Source organism: Rhinatrema bivittatum, chromosome 2, assembly GCF_901001135.1.
Source record: "Rhinatrema bivittatum chromosome 2, aRhiBiv1.1, whole genome shotgun sequence".
NCBI classification, from domain to species: domain Eukaryota; kingdom Metazoa; phylum Chordata; class Amphibia; order Gymnophiona; family Rhinatrematidae; genus Rhinatrema; species Rhinatrema bivittatum.
In genome coordinates, this window is record NC_042616.1 from 509328176 (window position 1) to 509345012 (window position 16837).

Below are 16837 nucleotides of genomic sequence, written 5' to 3' on the forward strand. Positions count from 1 at the left end.
CAGAATTTTCAATTTTTGTGTGCAGAATTCCCCCAGGAGTAAAATCACTTACAGCTCCCTACCTGTGCTCCAATGTGTCTCCTTCCTCCTTTGTGACTCTGCTCTCATCTGAGCTCTAAGTCCTGGGATCATAGACAGTGGCAGACTGAACTCTCTCTGCTCTAGCCCCTCCCATCCAGTTTCTGCCCACATACTCCCTGCTGACGGAGGAGGGAGAGGAATAAAGCTGGATTGACATATCAATACAGAAAACAATTGTTCTGTTTCTTGCTCAGCCTCTCTCCTCCTGTGTCTCCTCACATGCTACATGCAGTGTCTGTTCCAGCCTCACCTTCACCATGGGGACAAGAGGACAGGGATGAAGCTGGAGCAGACATTGCAGAGTAGAAAATAATTGCCCTGCTTCCTTCTCCAGCCACTCCCCTTCTTTTTCTTGCATGCTCTTGAAGCTCATGGCTGACCTTAGGAGTGTGTAAGGTCCAGGGTGAATCAACTGCAGCTGAGCCCTGGAACACTGATGTGCACAGTTTCACCCCCAACTTGACAAGAAATTGTAGTGTTGAGGAAGGAGCTACCATGCGATGTAATACAGTGCACTCAGCCGAGTGCTGTCAGATGCGGGTTAAATAGGCGCTAATCCACCCCCTAATTCAATAGGGGGATTAGTGCCTATTTAACGCGTGTCCGACGTGGAGTGAATGAGATAGCGCTCATCACATGCAAATACTCATTCCCGCCAAATGCAAAAAAATACATGTGCGTCTCAGACGCACATCTATCGCTCAGCTATTAACGCCTACCTGGAGCAGGCGTTAATAGCTGAGCGCACTGAAAAAAGTACAGAAAAGCAGAAAAAAATGCTTTTCTGTACGTTTTAAAAAGAAAAAAAAAAAAGAAAAAAATCTCTGCCGGCTGCTTTGAAGACCGACGCCACAATGGTCATTCTGTCAGAGACCTCTGGCCCCTCCCCTGGACCGTCCAGCCCTGCCCCACCCTGCCCCCGGACCGCCCCTTTTCTAAAGCCCCGGGACTTACAAGCATCACAGGGCTTTACGTGCATCGCCGGATCTTTTTAAAATAGGCCTGGCGCGCGTAAGGCCAGTTACACACGTAACCCTTTTAAAATCCGGTCCTTAGTTTTTGGGTACTTGCCAGGTTCTTATGGCCTGGATTGGCCACTGTTGGAAACAGGATGCTGGGCTTGATGGACCTTTGGTCTGACCCAGTATGGCATGTTCTTATGTTCTTATGATATTTCTCTCCAATGATCTTCTATTGAAGACAAGACTGCACTGCTCATCTCACCTTCTAGTCAGTACAAACTTCAGACAAACAACTAATACATCGACTTACAGAGTATCTGAGACATGGCTCAGGGTTTATGGAGAGCAAACATCATCAGCTTTCTGTGGACCAAGTACTCAAGCTGATCCTGGATAAAGGAAGCTTTTCATGGCTCCTGCAACACTAAAGCTGGTGCCTAATCTTACCCCAGCAGGCCTGAATTTCCAAATAAGCACATTAGATGTGTGCCTAGGGCAGTGCAATTTGGGGTAGTCAGGGGGCAGCAAAGTTTCTGACCCCCTTCCACCCTGCGGACCTTTAATCTCACTGCCGATCTTCCTCTTCCCTTCCCTTCCCTTCCCTTCCCTGATTCCCTCCCACCGCCCCTCCGCATAGCCCTAGGCTCTGGCACTAAATTCAGCTGTTCTCAGAAATCAGTGAGTGCGGGGTTGGGGACCAAGTCAGGTTGAGCCATATGCTCACAGGCCCGACATAGAACCCCAGAGGAGATGAGGTCTCCAAAAGCATGTGTTATAATCTGGTGTGGTTGTGGACCCTGGATCGTAGTGGAAGCTGACTCCACCCACAGGGAGGAGCCCTGTGGGGACTCACTACGATAGGCGTGGCCTCAGCTGAGACGGACACAGATGTAAGAGACTTTATTATACTGGAATCGTGGGTAGTACCCACAATATGGAGAGAAGACACTGTCCAGAGTAGTAAGGCTGCTCAATGATGATATCCATGGTAGTGGCCCGCAGCATGGGCAGTATGCTAGGGAACTCCTCTCTTGATGGTATCCCTCAGGGTAGATCCAGTAGTGGCCTGCAGCACGGGGTATGCCGAGGATTAGCGAGTAGTGTTTCTGAGAGGTTCAGCAGATCAGTAGAGCAAAGTAGATGATGGTACTTACTCCGGAGTGTAGAACGATAGCTGGGTTGAGCACGGCCGTGGCCTGAGGCACAGGGTACACCAGCTGTTCCGTTAGCAAGATGGTGAAAGCAATGCTAACACTCACAAGGCTGAACTGGCAGGATCCTGAATAAGAATAGCAGGAATGTCCAGGCAGGAAGGCCCTCCGAGGAGCGGATAGCCAGAACGTGACAAGGCCCCCGAGGAGCGGGTACCTAAGGCGTTCTAAGTCCAGGAGTACAGGAAGCAGTTCAAGTAGTGAAGCGAAGCGTCTCCGAATGGAGTGGAATAAGCAGGAAGGAAGACCTTGCTAACTTGTAGGAAGCATAGGCTGGATGGGTTAAATACTTCTGGCGGGTGATGTCATGCGGAGGGACGCCCCCGAGGCTCCCGCCATGATGTGAATAAGAGAGGGCATGGCGTGCTTGTGCATGCCCTAAGTAATCCCCGATTCAATATGGCCGACGGGATTGCCCACGCCATCCTGGGGACGCTGGGGAAGGCGGCGTTTGCAGGCCGAGGCCGCCATGGCTCCGAGAATCCCTGATGCAGGGAAAAGAGAGGTGAGCAGCAAAGGCCGCAGCTGTCAGTGTCCGACGGGCGCAACAGCGTGGCTCGGCTTGACAATCCCCAGAGTCACTGGTTACTGATAAGGGTGGAGACAGAGTGGGAGCCCTGTGAGTGGTGGAGGGAGGCAGAGGATCGCAGATCCAGGGGTGGAGTGAGAATCAAATCATAGAATTTCAGGGAGGAGCAGAGCTAGGGAAATAGGAGGCCCGTCAGGGGGGAGGGGGGGACTCAGAGGTCAAAGGTTTCGGGGGGAGGGGAGCAGGCAGTAATAGTACCTAGGGGTGAAGAAACCCAAATCCATCCCTGACCCCAGGAAAGATGAGATCCTGTGGTGCCATTACTGCCCTACAGCAAGTTCCCCGCCCCACTCCAGAGAAAGATAAAACTTTACATTATTGCCCTCATGCCCTTCAAGTGAAGGAATGGGGGCGAGATTATAAAGTCAGCCATCCAGGGTGATCTACTAGAGTGCTTTGGGTTGGGAATTTCTTTGTGGTATGTGAGGTGTGTGGTAGTACAGAGGCACAAGCGTTTCTGCATGCTCTTCACTGAGTACTGCCACAGCCTGAAGCAATGTGAAACTGTCAACTGAGAAAAACAGATTGTGAGAGAAAAAAAGGAACCTAAAGGAGAAGGTACTGATCAATTTGCCACCATTTACTTATAATACACAGCTTTTAAATGCCTTCAGATTTTTTTTATTTAAATGCTTGCAATGTACATTAAAGTTATAAGATTAAATTTAAAGTGGTGTCAGATTTCCAAATCGCAGAGTTCTCTGAGGTCTTCCATGCTTAAATGGGGTATATTCTGGAAAAGGCAGGCTTTAGTTTGCAACCTTCATCTGGCAGCAGGTCCAGCAGATGACTAAAAAGCCATTTTTGTATGAAGAAGATGTATCTTGAAATTTCTGGTAATCATTTTTGGGGTGTGCTTTTATTTTCAAGTGTTTGTCCGGGTAAACGATAGTATGTCATTGCATGATACTGCATGGAGAGGATCCTTCTATAATTCTGTCATTGCCATGGCAATGACAGAATTACTCATCCAGGTATTTGTTTGCCGGTTTCAGCAGCCTCATAAAGGACTAGATGCAGAGAATAGAGAAGGCCGAGGGGGACTTGTGTACTCCCCACCAGCAGCCATAGGTTCTCCTATCCTTCCGCCTATTTCATCCCAGTCTTTCCAGTGGAGTCACCTTATTCTTCCACGGGCAGACAAGCTTAGGAAGAGCAGCTATACGGAAGAAGTCGAAGTACTGTGACTACTCCGCCGTGGTTAACTGGAGGGTACAAAGAAGAACCCGGAGAAGAGGATAGAAGAGATAAGGAAGATTAGAGGAAAACTGTGGGGAGGGTTTCAGAAAGGGGAAGATACGGCGAGTGAAAAGAGGTAAGAGTGGAAAGAAGAAGAAGGATGGAGGATGGGTGGGAAAAATGAGACAGGCAGAGAAGAATATGGAGAAGATGAATAGGATTTATTTATTTATTTATTGTTTTTGTTATACCGAGTTTCATGATAGGCATCACATCAACCCGGTTTACAAATAACAAGGAGTGTAAAGCATAACGTAACGTAAAAAACAATATTTTCAATAAGAACCTTGAACTTTAAATACAGTGAATCAGAAAAAGGGAGCGGGAAAGTTACAAAAAACAAGGAAAATAAACTTGGGATGGAAGGGGAGAAATTGAACAGCACAATATTTACATTTCAGCCTATTGATACATTAGAATAGCAAGTGAAAAAATAAGACTATGAAACGGTACATAGGTAATCAAATGAATAAATATGACACAGTTGTGAATGGTAATAGTATGATAAATATTCAGCAGGAATTAGTGAGAGAGGGTTTGAGGTTGGTTGATTCGTGTTTACATTCCATTATTGCATACGAGTTAGTGCTAGTGAGAGGAGGTTTTATTCAAGGCTTGGAAATGCTTTTTTGAAAAGCCAAGTTTTTAGTCTTTTCCTAAATGTTAAAGAGCATGCTCTTGTCTCAAATCAGGTGGGATCGAGTTCCAGAGAGCTGGACCTGCTGATGAGAAGGCTCTGAGACTCAAGGATTTATGTTGGTAGGTTTTGGCCTTTGGAATTTGGAGTGACTCTTTGTAGTGTTCCCTGATAGGCCTGGCGGAGGTGAATTTTTTAAGTGGTATTTGTAGGTCGAGTTGCGTGTGTTGGTTGATAGTTTTGTAAATGATGTTAATGGTTTTGTACATGATTCTATAGTGGATCGGAAGCCAATGGAGGTTTTTGAGAATAGGTGAAATGTGGTCAATTTTCCTGGAATTTGTAAGGACTCTGGCTGCAGAGTTCTGAACCATTTGTAAAGGTTTGGTGTAAGAAGCTGGGAGGCCTAATAGTAATGAGTTGCAATAATCTAGTTTGGAAAAGATTATTGCTTGTAAGATTGTTCTGAAGTCCTGAGTGTGAAACAGCGGTTTTATTCTTTTCAGGATATGTAATTTGTAGAAGCAATCTTTGGTGGTTTGGTTAATGAATGTTTTGAGGTTGAGACGATTGTCTAGGATGGCTCCTAAGTCTCTTACGTGGGTTGTTTGAAGGAGTGTGGGTGGTTTAGGAAGTGTGTTATTGTTTTCCGTGAAGATTTAGCGTGAAGAGGTGGCAGGTGGGAAACTAGAGATGAAGACAGAGAATGAGGTGGGTGGGAAGGCAGAAATTGGAAGAGAGAGTTCAAGGAGGAAGGAAGAGATCAGCAAAAAGGTGGGAGGAGAAACGGAGATGAGGGAAGCATTTTTATTTAAGCATTTTTATATTCCGCAACTTCGAAACAAAATATCTGTCCCGTGCGGATTACAAGCAAAACATCCAGAATATCATATTACATAAATACAAATTAAAAAATGATGGTGATGAACACAAAAGACTAAAAATAAAAAATCATAAAACGTGCAATTAATATATGTACAACAGGTCTACTATATCTGTTCCTACAATAAGGTGTGCACACCTGATCCAAATAAGAGATCGGCTCTTTTCCATAGCAGGTTCTAAACTCTGGAATTCTCTGCCTGAGACGCTACGTCTGACACCAGATAGAAAAAAGATTCAAATGTGAACTAAAAACATGACTGTTCAAAAATGCTTATAATCTTTCTTAAAACCATGAGCATAATGAACCAGAGTCTTAAGAATGATGACAAAATTTAACTTGAATCATGAGAAATGAACTGTAATGAAAGAGTGAGGGAATACAAGACTAAGAATGACGAGCGTTCTTTGGAGTGGAAACATGAAGAAAAAAATATAATGAAACACTATGATTTAGAATGCACTAATTATTATTTATTAGTCTAAAATGTACTGATTTTGTACTAGATGTTAGATATCATTTCTGTAACACATACATAAAATATGTTAATAAGTGGTCTTGATTTGTAATAGAATAATGCATCTGGCATGTGACAAATTTTATTTTCTAATATTACGAACGTTATTCTTTAAACCAGGGGTCGGGAATCCATGGCTCGCCAGCCAGATATGGCTCTTTTGAGGGCTGCATCTGGCTCGCAGACAGTCGCCACACTTTCCCGCTGACCCAGCTGCTCCCCGGTCCTCCTCCGCCCGGGCTTAAAATGCTGTCAGCCCGGGCGGAACGCGGCAGGACAGCTGGAGTCAGCGGCACCGGCGTTCTCTCTTCGCCCCCCCCTCGCGGCCCGGAAGAGGAAGTGAAGAGTATCGGGTGCCTGCGCGGCAAGAAGAGGCCACGCTAGTGCGCTCGGCATCGGCCCGAAGAAAAGAAGACTGCAGCGCGGCTCGGAGGAAAATGAAGAGCTTCAACCGCGGCCGATGGGACTCCGCCTCCGCGAGGGCTGAAAATGAAGAGGTTAGCGTTGGGAGGAGGCTGCTGCTGCCGCGAGTTCCCGGGGTGAGGGAGAGAGAGAGTGAATGAGCGAGCAAACACACATGCTCTTCATTTTCCTCCGAGCCGCGCTGCAGTCTTCTTTTCTTCGGGCCGATGCCGAGCGCACTAGCGTGGCCTCTTCTTGCCGCGCAGGCACCCGATACTCTTCACTTCCTCTTCCGGGCCGCGAGGGGGGGCCTGTGTGTGTGTGTGTGTGTGTGTGTGTGTGAGAGTGAGAGATTGCATGTATGTGAATGATTGAGAGCCTGTACATGTGAAAGAGAGTATGTCTGTGATTGAGAGTCTGCCTGTGAGAGAGAGCGAGAGCATGAATGTAAGTTTACCAATGGGAACCTGTATGTGTAAGTTTGTGATTGAAAACCTGTTTGTGTGAAAGAGTATGTGTGTATGATTGAGATCCTTTGTGTGTGAGAGAAATCATGTGTATGTATGATTAAGAGCCTGTGTGTATAAGTAAGAGAGAGATCATGTGTGTCTGTGTGTGATTGAGAGCTGGTTTAGGTGATGGAGCATGTGAGTATATGATTGAGAGCCTGTGTTTAAATGAGAGAGAGAGACCATGTGTGTCTGTGTGTGATTGAGAGCTGATTTAGGTGAGGGAGCATGTGAGTATGTGATTGAGAGCCTGTGTGTAAATGAGAGAAAGAGAGGACATGTTTGTAAGCATGTGAATGAGTCTGTGTGTGAGAGAAAAAGACAGCATGTATTTATGTGATTGAAAGCCTGTGTGTGTGTGTAAGCGTGAAAAGATAGACAGCATGTGTGTAAATGTGTAATTAAGAGCCTATATAAGTGAGTGAGAAAAAACATGTATATGTGAGTAGAGAGCATGTGTGTATAGGTGTCATTGAGAGCCAGTGTGAGAGAGAGCGCTGGTATGTGACTGAGAGAGGAGAAAGTTCCAAGCAAACCACCCCACCTCCTGCTAATTCAGAACAATCTCAGGACACCTGGATATCAAACGTTCCCAGGTATGCAGAGCAAAAAAATGTTTGTATCCTTATTATTTTTCATTACTGGGTCTTTGTGTCTGCTATTTTGAAATATTTTGTTTGTATCTGGAAATGTTTTATATGTGTTTTTAATTATTGGATATTCCACTCATTAGCTGTTTCGAAATATGTTCTTTTTGTTAGTACAGTTTTACTGCTGATGATTTTATATTTTTTGATTTGTTTTATAAGGATGGGTGATGTTTCTTTTTTCCTTTGTTACACTGCATACAGAGACTGGCTTGTTGCAGTTTCCAATTCATTTTTTTCTGTATGCTTCTTGTTATGCGTTTTGGTCTCTTTATTCTATGTTAGGTGAGGGACAGCACGTGATTCAGGTGAGGTTTTCTGCTGGCGTGTAGTTTCTGTGTAGGACTCTATAGCAGCCTGACTTGGTCCGTTTTCCTAATAGGAGATGTATTGGTGTCTTAAGGCCTGGTGTAATATTTTCAGAGACTTATTGTACTTTAAAAGTGTGATCTTACATAAAATGCACACATTTACTTATATTTAGTTTTAAACATATTGTATGGCTCTCATGGAATTACATTTTAAAATATGTGGCGTTTATGGCTCTCTCAGCCAAAAAGGTTCCTGACCCCTGCTTTAAACCATTGTGATCCTTGATTTGGAATGACAGTATCTAACATTTCTAAATAAATAAATAAAGTTGCAGGGCAGTAGAGGTGACTTGAACCAACAAAATCAATAGTGTACATATCGCTATCCGCAAACCTCTGGTACTGAAATATTTGTCGGAGCAATCACAATATGAACTGTGATAATGAACTGAGGCATTGTGCTGGCCCCATACAGAATGTTCTCCCACCTGAAATTCTTAGCGGCTCCCATTCTCTCTCGCTCTCTATTCTGACTTCCAGTGCTAAGTAATTATTTGGTAGTTATTTTCTCTTTGCCTACTCTTGATCCATGTTCCTCTGTACTTTGAATATAACTGGGAGGAGAAAGAAAGCAGAGAAAAAGAGAGCACTTTGGGAGGTGGGCTCATAGTAGTTCATTTCCTTCCTTAGGCTGTACTTAAAGCAGGAAAAGCAGTAAGGGGCAGATTTTCAAAGGGTTACGCGCGTAACCCCCCGAAAAGCTGCCCCTGCGCGCGCCGAGCCTATCTTGCATAGGCTCGGCGGTCCCGAGTCCTCTGGCACAGTGGCCTGTACCGGGGGATGGCGAGCCGGCAGCGTGCAAGTTACGCCTGCCTCAGACAGGCGTAACTTCGGAAATAAAGGTAGGGGGCATTTAGTTAGGGCTGGGGGGTGGGGGGTGGGCTAGATAGGGGAAGGGAGGGGAAGGTGGGGGGATCGCAAAAAAAGTTCCCTCCAAGGCCGCTCCGATTTCGGAGCGGCCTTGGAGGGAATGGGGAAAGCCATCGGGGCTCCCCTTGGGCTCGGCGCGTGCAAGGTGTGCACCCCCTTGCGCGCACTGACCCCGGATTTTATAACATGTGCGCGGCTGCGGGCGCATGTTTATAAAATCGGGCGTAGATTTGTTTGTGCCGGGTTCTGTGAACAAATCTACGCCCGCGCATAAGTTTAAAAATCTGGCCCTAAATGTCCATAGCAGAGAATGCATGTGGTTACTCCAAGGTTTTGTTGTGGTTTTTATATTTTTCCTTTCCTCTCCACTACTGATCACAGGAGCTGGTGCTGATTTCGTAATGCTTGGGGGGATGTTTGCAGGCCATGACCAGTGTGCCGGAGAGATCACTGAAAAAAATGAAAAAAAGGTGATGCTTTTCTATGGGATGAGCTCCGATACAGCCATGCGGAAACACGCCGGGCAAGTGGCTGAATACAGGTAAGCATTACTGTTGCATAGTCTATAACACAGACCAAACGAGAAACACATGCAACTCAATTCAATGCGAGGAAGTCTCATTATTAGAATCTCAGTCTTAGCAGAAAGCAAACCTCGATTTTACCTTTTGTTTTTGTTGGGTGTATTTTCCATTTCTTATAGTATCTTTCAGCAATTATACTTTCAGCATGCAACGGAGAAAACCAGTTTCTGCATGTATTAAAAAAAAACAAACAATAATTACTGTCCTTATTCATAGAGAAACAGAATTCAGCTCAGAGTTGTCCTGGAAGATGCTGCCCCTTTGTACTGACCTACTGAGCTGCTAAAGATCTGCCTAGATCTCTGGTCTTCTCTCTCCTGTGTCCTGTCACTGAGGACCCTTTGTGTATGCCCCAGGCATGGATGAATTCTGCCACAGCTATGGCTCCTTACAACTCTGCTGGGTCTCTGTTGTGTCAGTACATGAAAGCATGCTCTCACATTCCAAATGAGCTTTTCATTCTGTGGATGATGCTTCCTTCTGGCACCTTGTTGAAGCCTGCTAGATATTAGCATGCTTGTAGCCTGTCTCCAGTCAAGTTGGACATGTGAGAGAGTTGTCATTTGCAACTGCCGATCGGTACTTCAGCTTGAATTTTCAAAGCAGAATGATGTGTAAAAGTCAGCTTGTATGCATATGCGGAGAAAGTTGTACCGGCTCTCTGCATGTGCATTTACATGCATGCTTTGAACAATCTAAAGTTTGCGTATCAATGCTTTCAGCACCTTGACTCTGCCCCCCCCCCCCCCACCCCCTACTGAAATGCCTCATCCTAGCACAGATAAAAGTACATGCGAGACGGTGTTTCACGCACACTTTTACTCGCTCAGCCCCCCCTCATTGATTTTCAAAGCTCCACTTACGAGCATAAAACCTTGTTTTATGTACGTGAGTCTTTGAAAATCAAGCCGTCGATGTACAAGTATGAGCCTGTTTCAGCTAACTTCAAGATGAAGCTTTTCTTTCAAAAGAATTCATAAAAATAAGACAGTGGAAGTAACTGCTCTCAACCCCAGGCTATTTTAATACCCCCGTGATATATTAGCTCTTCTGTTCTGAGAATGGCTCAACCATTGTTTGGCAACCTGCCTTCCCGGCTTGCTCCCTAAGGGGCAGATTTTAATACCTACACCTGATTTTATAACATGCGCGTGCAGCCGCGTGCATGTTATAAAATCTGGGGTCGGCGCGCGCAAGGGGGTGCACACTTGTGCACCATTCTCGCGCCGAGCTCTAGGGGAGCCCCGATGGCGTTCCCTGTTCCCTCCGAGGCCGCTCTGCAATCGGAGCGGCCTCGGAGGGAACTTTCCTTCCGCCCCCTCCACCTTCCCCTCCCCTACCTAACCCGCCCCCCAGCCCTACCTAAACCCCCCCATACCTTTGTTTTGCAAGTTGTGCCTGCCTCTGGGCAGGCGTAGGTTGCGTGATCCCCCGGCCTAGAGGCCCTAAGGAGGCCTCTGGCCACGCCCCTGCCCTGCCCCGGACCACTCACTTCCCGCCCCTTTTTTCAAGCCCCAGGACATACGCGCATCCTGGGACTTGTGCGCGTTGCCGGGCCTATGCAAAATAGGCTCGGCGCGCATAGGGCTTTTAAAATCTGCCCCTAATAGTACAAAAGTAGTTGTGAAGGAGTATTCCTGAAAACCCTCATTAACCAACGCTAGGCAAGGCATCTGGCCTTGACCACCTTAAAAATATAAGGCAACCAGGTAGCTCTTAGGGCGGGGCCTTGAGATCTAGCTTAAGAGTACAGTGCTAAGGGAAGCAAGACAAGCCCCAGGGACTCCACGAGATGGTAGCTCCTGTAACATAAGCTGTCCTAACCGTGAGTAAGCAGAGAAAGGAAGCCCCTTTAACCCAGCTGGCCTGCTTCTAGTGAGAACACTGTGAACGTTTTAACCTGTGTTGCTGAGAGTAAGCAGACTATTGGTATTTTCTGCAATGTAAGTAAAGCACTTGAAAAGCCTTAGACCACTTGTGCTGTCTCACAGTAGTACTTAGGAGGAGAAGACTTTAGTTTGAACGTGCACTTTCTACATGCTGCATTATTACATGTAACCCCCAGGCTAGTAGTCCTGGATATAAGATCCTAGAGGCCATAGCTCACAAATAGGTTTTATTCTATATATTCCCTGAGCAGGTCGGAAGACAAGTCTTCTAGGCTCTGTGCAATGCAAGTACTTAATTCCTAGAATAAAGTTCGATACACAGCAGTGATGAGTGCTGACTTATCTATGTGGTAGGAAACACATTGAAAGATGATATGTTGTCCAACATTACTTTTACTGAGATGATATGCAATGATGAATTATTCTTCATGGCTGTACTTTAATGTTTAGATGTTACAATCAAGTTTCTTAATAAATGTGTGACTTCTTCAATACTTGACTTTATTATTAGATGTAAAAGCCAGTTATCCAAATCCTTGAAATTTATCTCTTCTCTCCTTTCCCATGGTAAGGGGCAGTTGTAAGCTTTTCTCCCACAAAGTTGATGAGTTAAGTGACCAATCAGTCACAGGTATCTCCTACCTGTCCAGTAGTTTTCTTTCACCTTTCTCTTTTTCCTCATAGTATCAGAAAGATAATTGTACTCAGTGGCGTAGCCAGAACTGAATTTTTATTTATTTATTTTTTTGTGGAGGCATGTGTGTGTGTGTGCAAGGTTAAGAAGAGTGGGCAGGAGACATTGTATATTGGTCTAGGCCCTTCTCATTGTACTCTTGTCGATAAATAATGCCTTAGAGTGCACCTGACAATGGATTTCTAAGTAGTCTGCAACATGAGTGACACTTTAAAATATTTTAAGCCTATTATTTCAGGCACTTACCAACATAAAAAATGCCTTATTAATCTGTGTTAATTTATTTTATATTTATTACAGTTTATAAATACACATCATGTAAAAAAGTAAACAAAGAACACTTAACAGAAACTTCAGATCCAATCACGTAATAAAAATATCAATGTATTCTTTTATGAATCCTCTTTCCAAAAATACAGAGAATATCATAACTACAATAAAACAGCAGTAATTATAATAGTCATAAGAATTTAAGATTACAACAGATGCAGAACAGAACTAAGACATACAAAAAAAATATTCAAATTCTGGTGTCACTTCAGTGACAGCAAAACAAGCTCCCTCCACTGCCAAACACTTTGTGAAGTAACACAGACCCCTACTAAAACAACAACCCACCAAGAACCTTACCATACCATACCAATTGCTGAAAGTCAAAATAATTTCTTTTTACCTTTGTTATCTGATCTTTTTTTTCTAATTGGTTGGTTCCGTTTCTTTTTCCCCTTTGTCTGTCTTTTCCTAATTTCTTTTTCAGGGTCTCTTTTTTATTCTTTCTGTTTCTTCTCTCGTCTTCTCTCGTCTTCTTTCTTCTTTCCTTCCTCCTTCATACACACCCACAGGCTAGCTCTCACATGTGCTCTCTCTCACACATGCTTTCTCTTACACAGGCTCCTATTCTTGCAAGTTCTTTCTTACATTCATACAGGCTCCTACTCCCACACATTCTCTCTCACCCAGGCTCCCACTCTCAAATGCTCTGTTTCACATGTAGGCTGTAACTCTCACATGTTCTCTCTCATACACAGGTTCCCACTCTCACACACATACATATACAGGCTCTCACACTCACATACTCTCTGTCACACATAGGTGTCCACTCCCACATAAATACACAGGCTCTCATTCCCATACATATAGGCTCACGCTCTCATGTGCTCTCTCTCACACATAGGCTCCCATTCACCCTCCCAACCCAAAAACTCAGTCTCACTCTTACGTGCTGGCTCCCATTCCCATTAACATAAACACATAGGCTCTTGCTCTCATTTTCAACTGCTCTCATACGCATGCTCCCAGTCCTACACATGCAAACTCCTGCTCGCAGATGTTCTCTCTCACATGCAGGCTCCCATTCCCTATTCCCACATAGACACACATAGGTTCTCACTCTTACATGATTGCTCACATGCAGTTTCACATTCCCACAGACACACACACACGCACACACACATATACACAGGCTGCCACTCCCGCAGTCACACACATTCCCATACTCACTTGCAGGCTCCCACCCTCTCCATACTTACGCGCCGTCACACATACAGACTCTCACTCCCACATACTCTCTCTCTCACACACATACACATACACACACACACACACACACACAGGCTCTTACTCCCACATGCTTTCTCTCACACACACACAGGCTCTCACACCCACATGCTCTCTCTCTCTCTCATACACAGACAGGCTCTCCACTCTTACATGTTCTCTCTCTCACACACACACACCCAGTCAGGCTCCCATTAACACACCACACCCTATGCAGGTTCCCGTTAACACCCCCCCCCCCCCAGGCAGGCTTCCATTCACACACATACACACATCCAGTCAGACTCCTATTCACACACACTTACACACCCTATTCAGGCTCTCATTCACACACATACCCCACACAGGTTCCCATTCACATACACACACACACCCCAGGTAGACTCCCATTCACACACACACACACACATACACACACACAGCCCAGGCAGGCTCCCATTCACTCACACACACAAACAAATACAAAACCCAGGTAGGCTGCCCATCTAGAGCAGAGGGGCGAGCCTATTCTGCTGCTCCTCCTTGTATGCTGACCCTGTGCTATTCAAAACTCATGGGGCTAGCGCTTCTTCTATGCTGATCTCATGCGTCGTGAGATCAGCATAGAACACCTGCTAATTGCAAGAGTGTTGAATGCCATAGTGCCAGCACATATGAAGAAGCAGGAGAACATGCTTCCTGCGTCTCTGTAGGTGAGAGGGCGTAGGTGCGTCCTCGAGGAGGCTCAGTGCCAGGGAGGAGATTGATGGCGCAATCGAAGGATCAATGAGGTGGGAGAATCTCGGCCTTTTGTTTCGAGAACACATCCACGTATAAAGCATAGGGGGCCGGCAGGCCTGGAAGACTGGTGGAGGCCACAGAGCAGGAGACTGGGACTACTGATTGAAGGCATTTATCATGACAGCTCGGACCCCAACGGGTCAGCTGTAAAGTCTTCCAGTCAAACTGGGGACCGTTGGAGCCACGGAAGGCCCAGGACTACCAGGTGTATCGAGTGCTCCAGGACGTGGAACGTCATCTCTTCGCGATGGAGGAGCCCGACCCTTAACAGGGTGGATTCTGTAATGTGGGTCACACGACCCTGGAGGGGTCTCCCTTGAATGGAAGAGATGACCAGAGGAGCTGGGATACGGGCCAGTGGAATTTTCAGGTGCTCCACCAATTTCTGCATTATGAAATTGCCGCTGGCGCCTGAGTCGACCAGGGCTAACGTATGAAACTCACCCACTGGTGATGTTAGTGCCATTGGTACAGTTAGTGGAGGTGCAGATGAAGTTGAACCTAGGAAGAGACCTCTCCCAGGTCCTAGGCACGGGAGTTTTCCGATCGCGCAGGGCATACGGCTATCCGGTGGCCCGCTGCGCTGCAATAATAACAGAGGTCCTTCTTTATTCATCGATGATGTTCGCGGGAGGACAATTTCCCATGTCCCACTTCCATGGGTTCGTCGGGTAGAGATCGGGGGTTCCCGACCTACCCTTGGGAGAGGGCGAATGTCGAGGGCGTCTAGACGGAGTTGCGGCTTTAGATGTTGTCTGGGCCTCTTGGCGGCGCTCCTGATGGTGCCGATCTATGCGGCCTGCCAAGTCGATCAAGGCGTCCTGCGAACTCGTCTTTAATTCGGGGACTCAGCCCCTGATAGAAAATGGTGTGGAGGCATTGGGAGCCCCAGCTGAGCTCCGGAGAGAGGGCCCAAAAGTCTATGGCGTATTCCGCCAATGTCCTCGAGCCTTGACGTAACTGTAGCAGTCTCGGTCCTGCCGAAACTTCTTGAGTCGGATCCCCGAAGTTTATCCGGAACAACTCCCAAAACTCCCTGAGGTTCCTTAGAACAGGATCGTCCCGTTCCCAGAGAGGGGAAGCCCACTCTAGGGCCTTCCTTTCAAGAAGAGCCAGGATAAAGGTAGTCCTGGTGGCGTCATCTGGATAGAGGGTGGCCTGCAGGCGGAAGTGCATGTTGCACTGGTTCATGAAACCCCTGCAGGCCCGAGGTTCCCCGAGAACCGTGGCAGTGTGGGCAGGCGGATTACCAGCCGAATCCCAGAAGCCATAAGCGGAGAGGGCAGTGTAGGATTCATGGAACCCAACGCATCGAAATGCTGGTTTAAGCTCTGCACTGAGGAAACCAGGGCGTCCAGGGTTTTTTGCTGGTCTACCAGGCGCTGGGCCATTCCTGGAATGGCCTGGCGGGTGGGTGCCTCTGCCGGGTCCATGGACTTGACAATCTTTTATGCTCAGGCTTGTGAACCCTTGGCCGACGGGAGGATGGTATACCTTTCGGAAGATCCGTAGGTTCTCTCGTCGGGTGGCGAGGCAGAGCGCAAGATGGGACCAGCTGACCCTCAGCACTGGAGACTGAGGCGACTGCGGAGGCGGATGAAGAGACGAGAAGAGGAGCTGTGTCTTCACCACTGGAAGTCTGTGGTCCCCCCAGGAGGAGCCCGTAGGGACCCAGACCGCTGGGGCTTAGGTGGACCTTAGAGAGGTCAAGGTATCGGTGCAAGGGCAGACTGGAGCTTCGCCCTGGAAGCCTGCGGTCCCCCCGGGAGGAGCCCGTAGGGACCCGAACCGCTGGGACTTAGGTGGGCCCCTGGAGATGGTAGTCTAGAAGTAGTCCTAGGTCGAGAGCCGGAGGGTCATCGCTCACCAGTCCGAGGTCACACATTGAGGGATCACCACTTTCCAGTCCGAAGTCACACACCAGAGAATCACCGCTCGCCAATCCAAAGTCATACACCAGAAAATCACCGTAAGCCAATCCGAAGTCAGGAACCGGGAACACCAAGACGAAACAGGAACAAGATCCAAAGCTCAAGGAACTCACCGAAGCAAGCAGACTAGACAGCGCTGGAGGACATTGCCAAGTCACTGAATGAGCAGTGGAAGCTTCCCTATATACTTCCCTTGCTCAGGCTGATCAAGAGCAGGTGAAGCTAGTTAAAGGGATTAGGTCCCTTTAAATCTGCACAGGAGGCACAGCCTCGTGCCTAAGGATGGCGGCGGCCATCTTTGATTTTCCCCTGCGGAGGAGAGACGCCGCGAGGGGGGAGCAGGACGGCTCCCCCTGCAGCGAGCAGCACCGGGGGACGCGCGGGAGCGACGGCCTGAGTCAGAGCCCTTCCCCGGGGCTCCCGCGGCAAAGGAACGCTGTGAACAAGGTAGGGGGCCACGGCCATGGTCTGCCATGGCCGCGGA

General features: G+C 47.1%; 1 protein-coding gene across 2 annotated transcripts in view; it reads left to right on the forward strand.

The window, feature by feature from the left end:
• Positions 1-16837, forward strand: part of GMPR (guanosine monophosphate reductase) — a 178862-nt gene that overhangs the window by 144097 nt on the left and 17928 nt on the right. For both annotated transcript variants that reach the window (XM_029590695.1, XM_029590696.1), the window contains exon 8: positions 9300-9459. In XM_029590695.1, coding sequence (XP_029446555.1) covers positions 9300-9459 — 160 coding nt within the window. The remainder of the gene's footprint in view (positions 1-9299; positions 9460-16837) is intronic.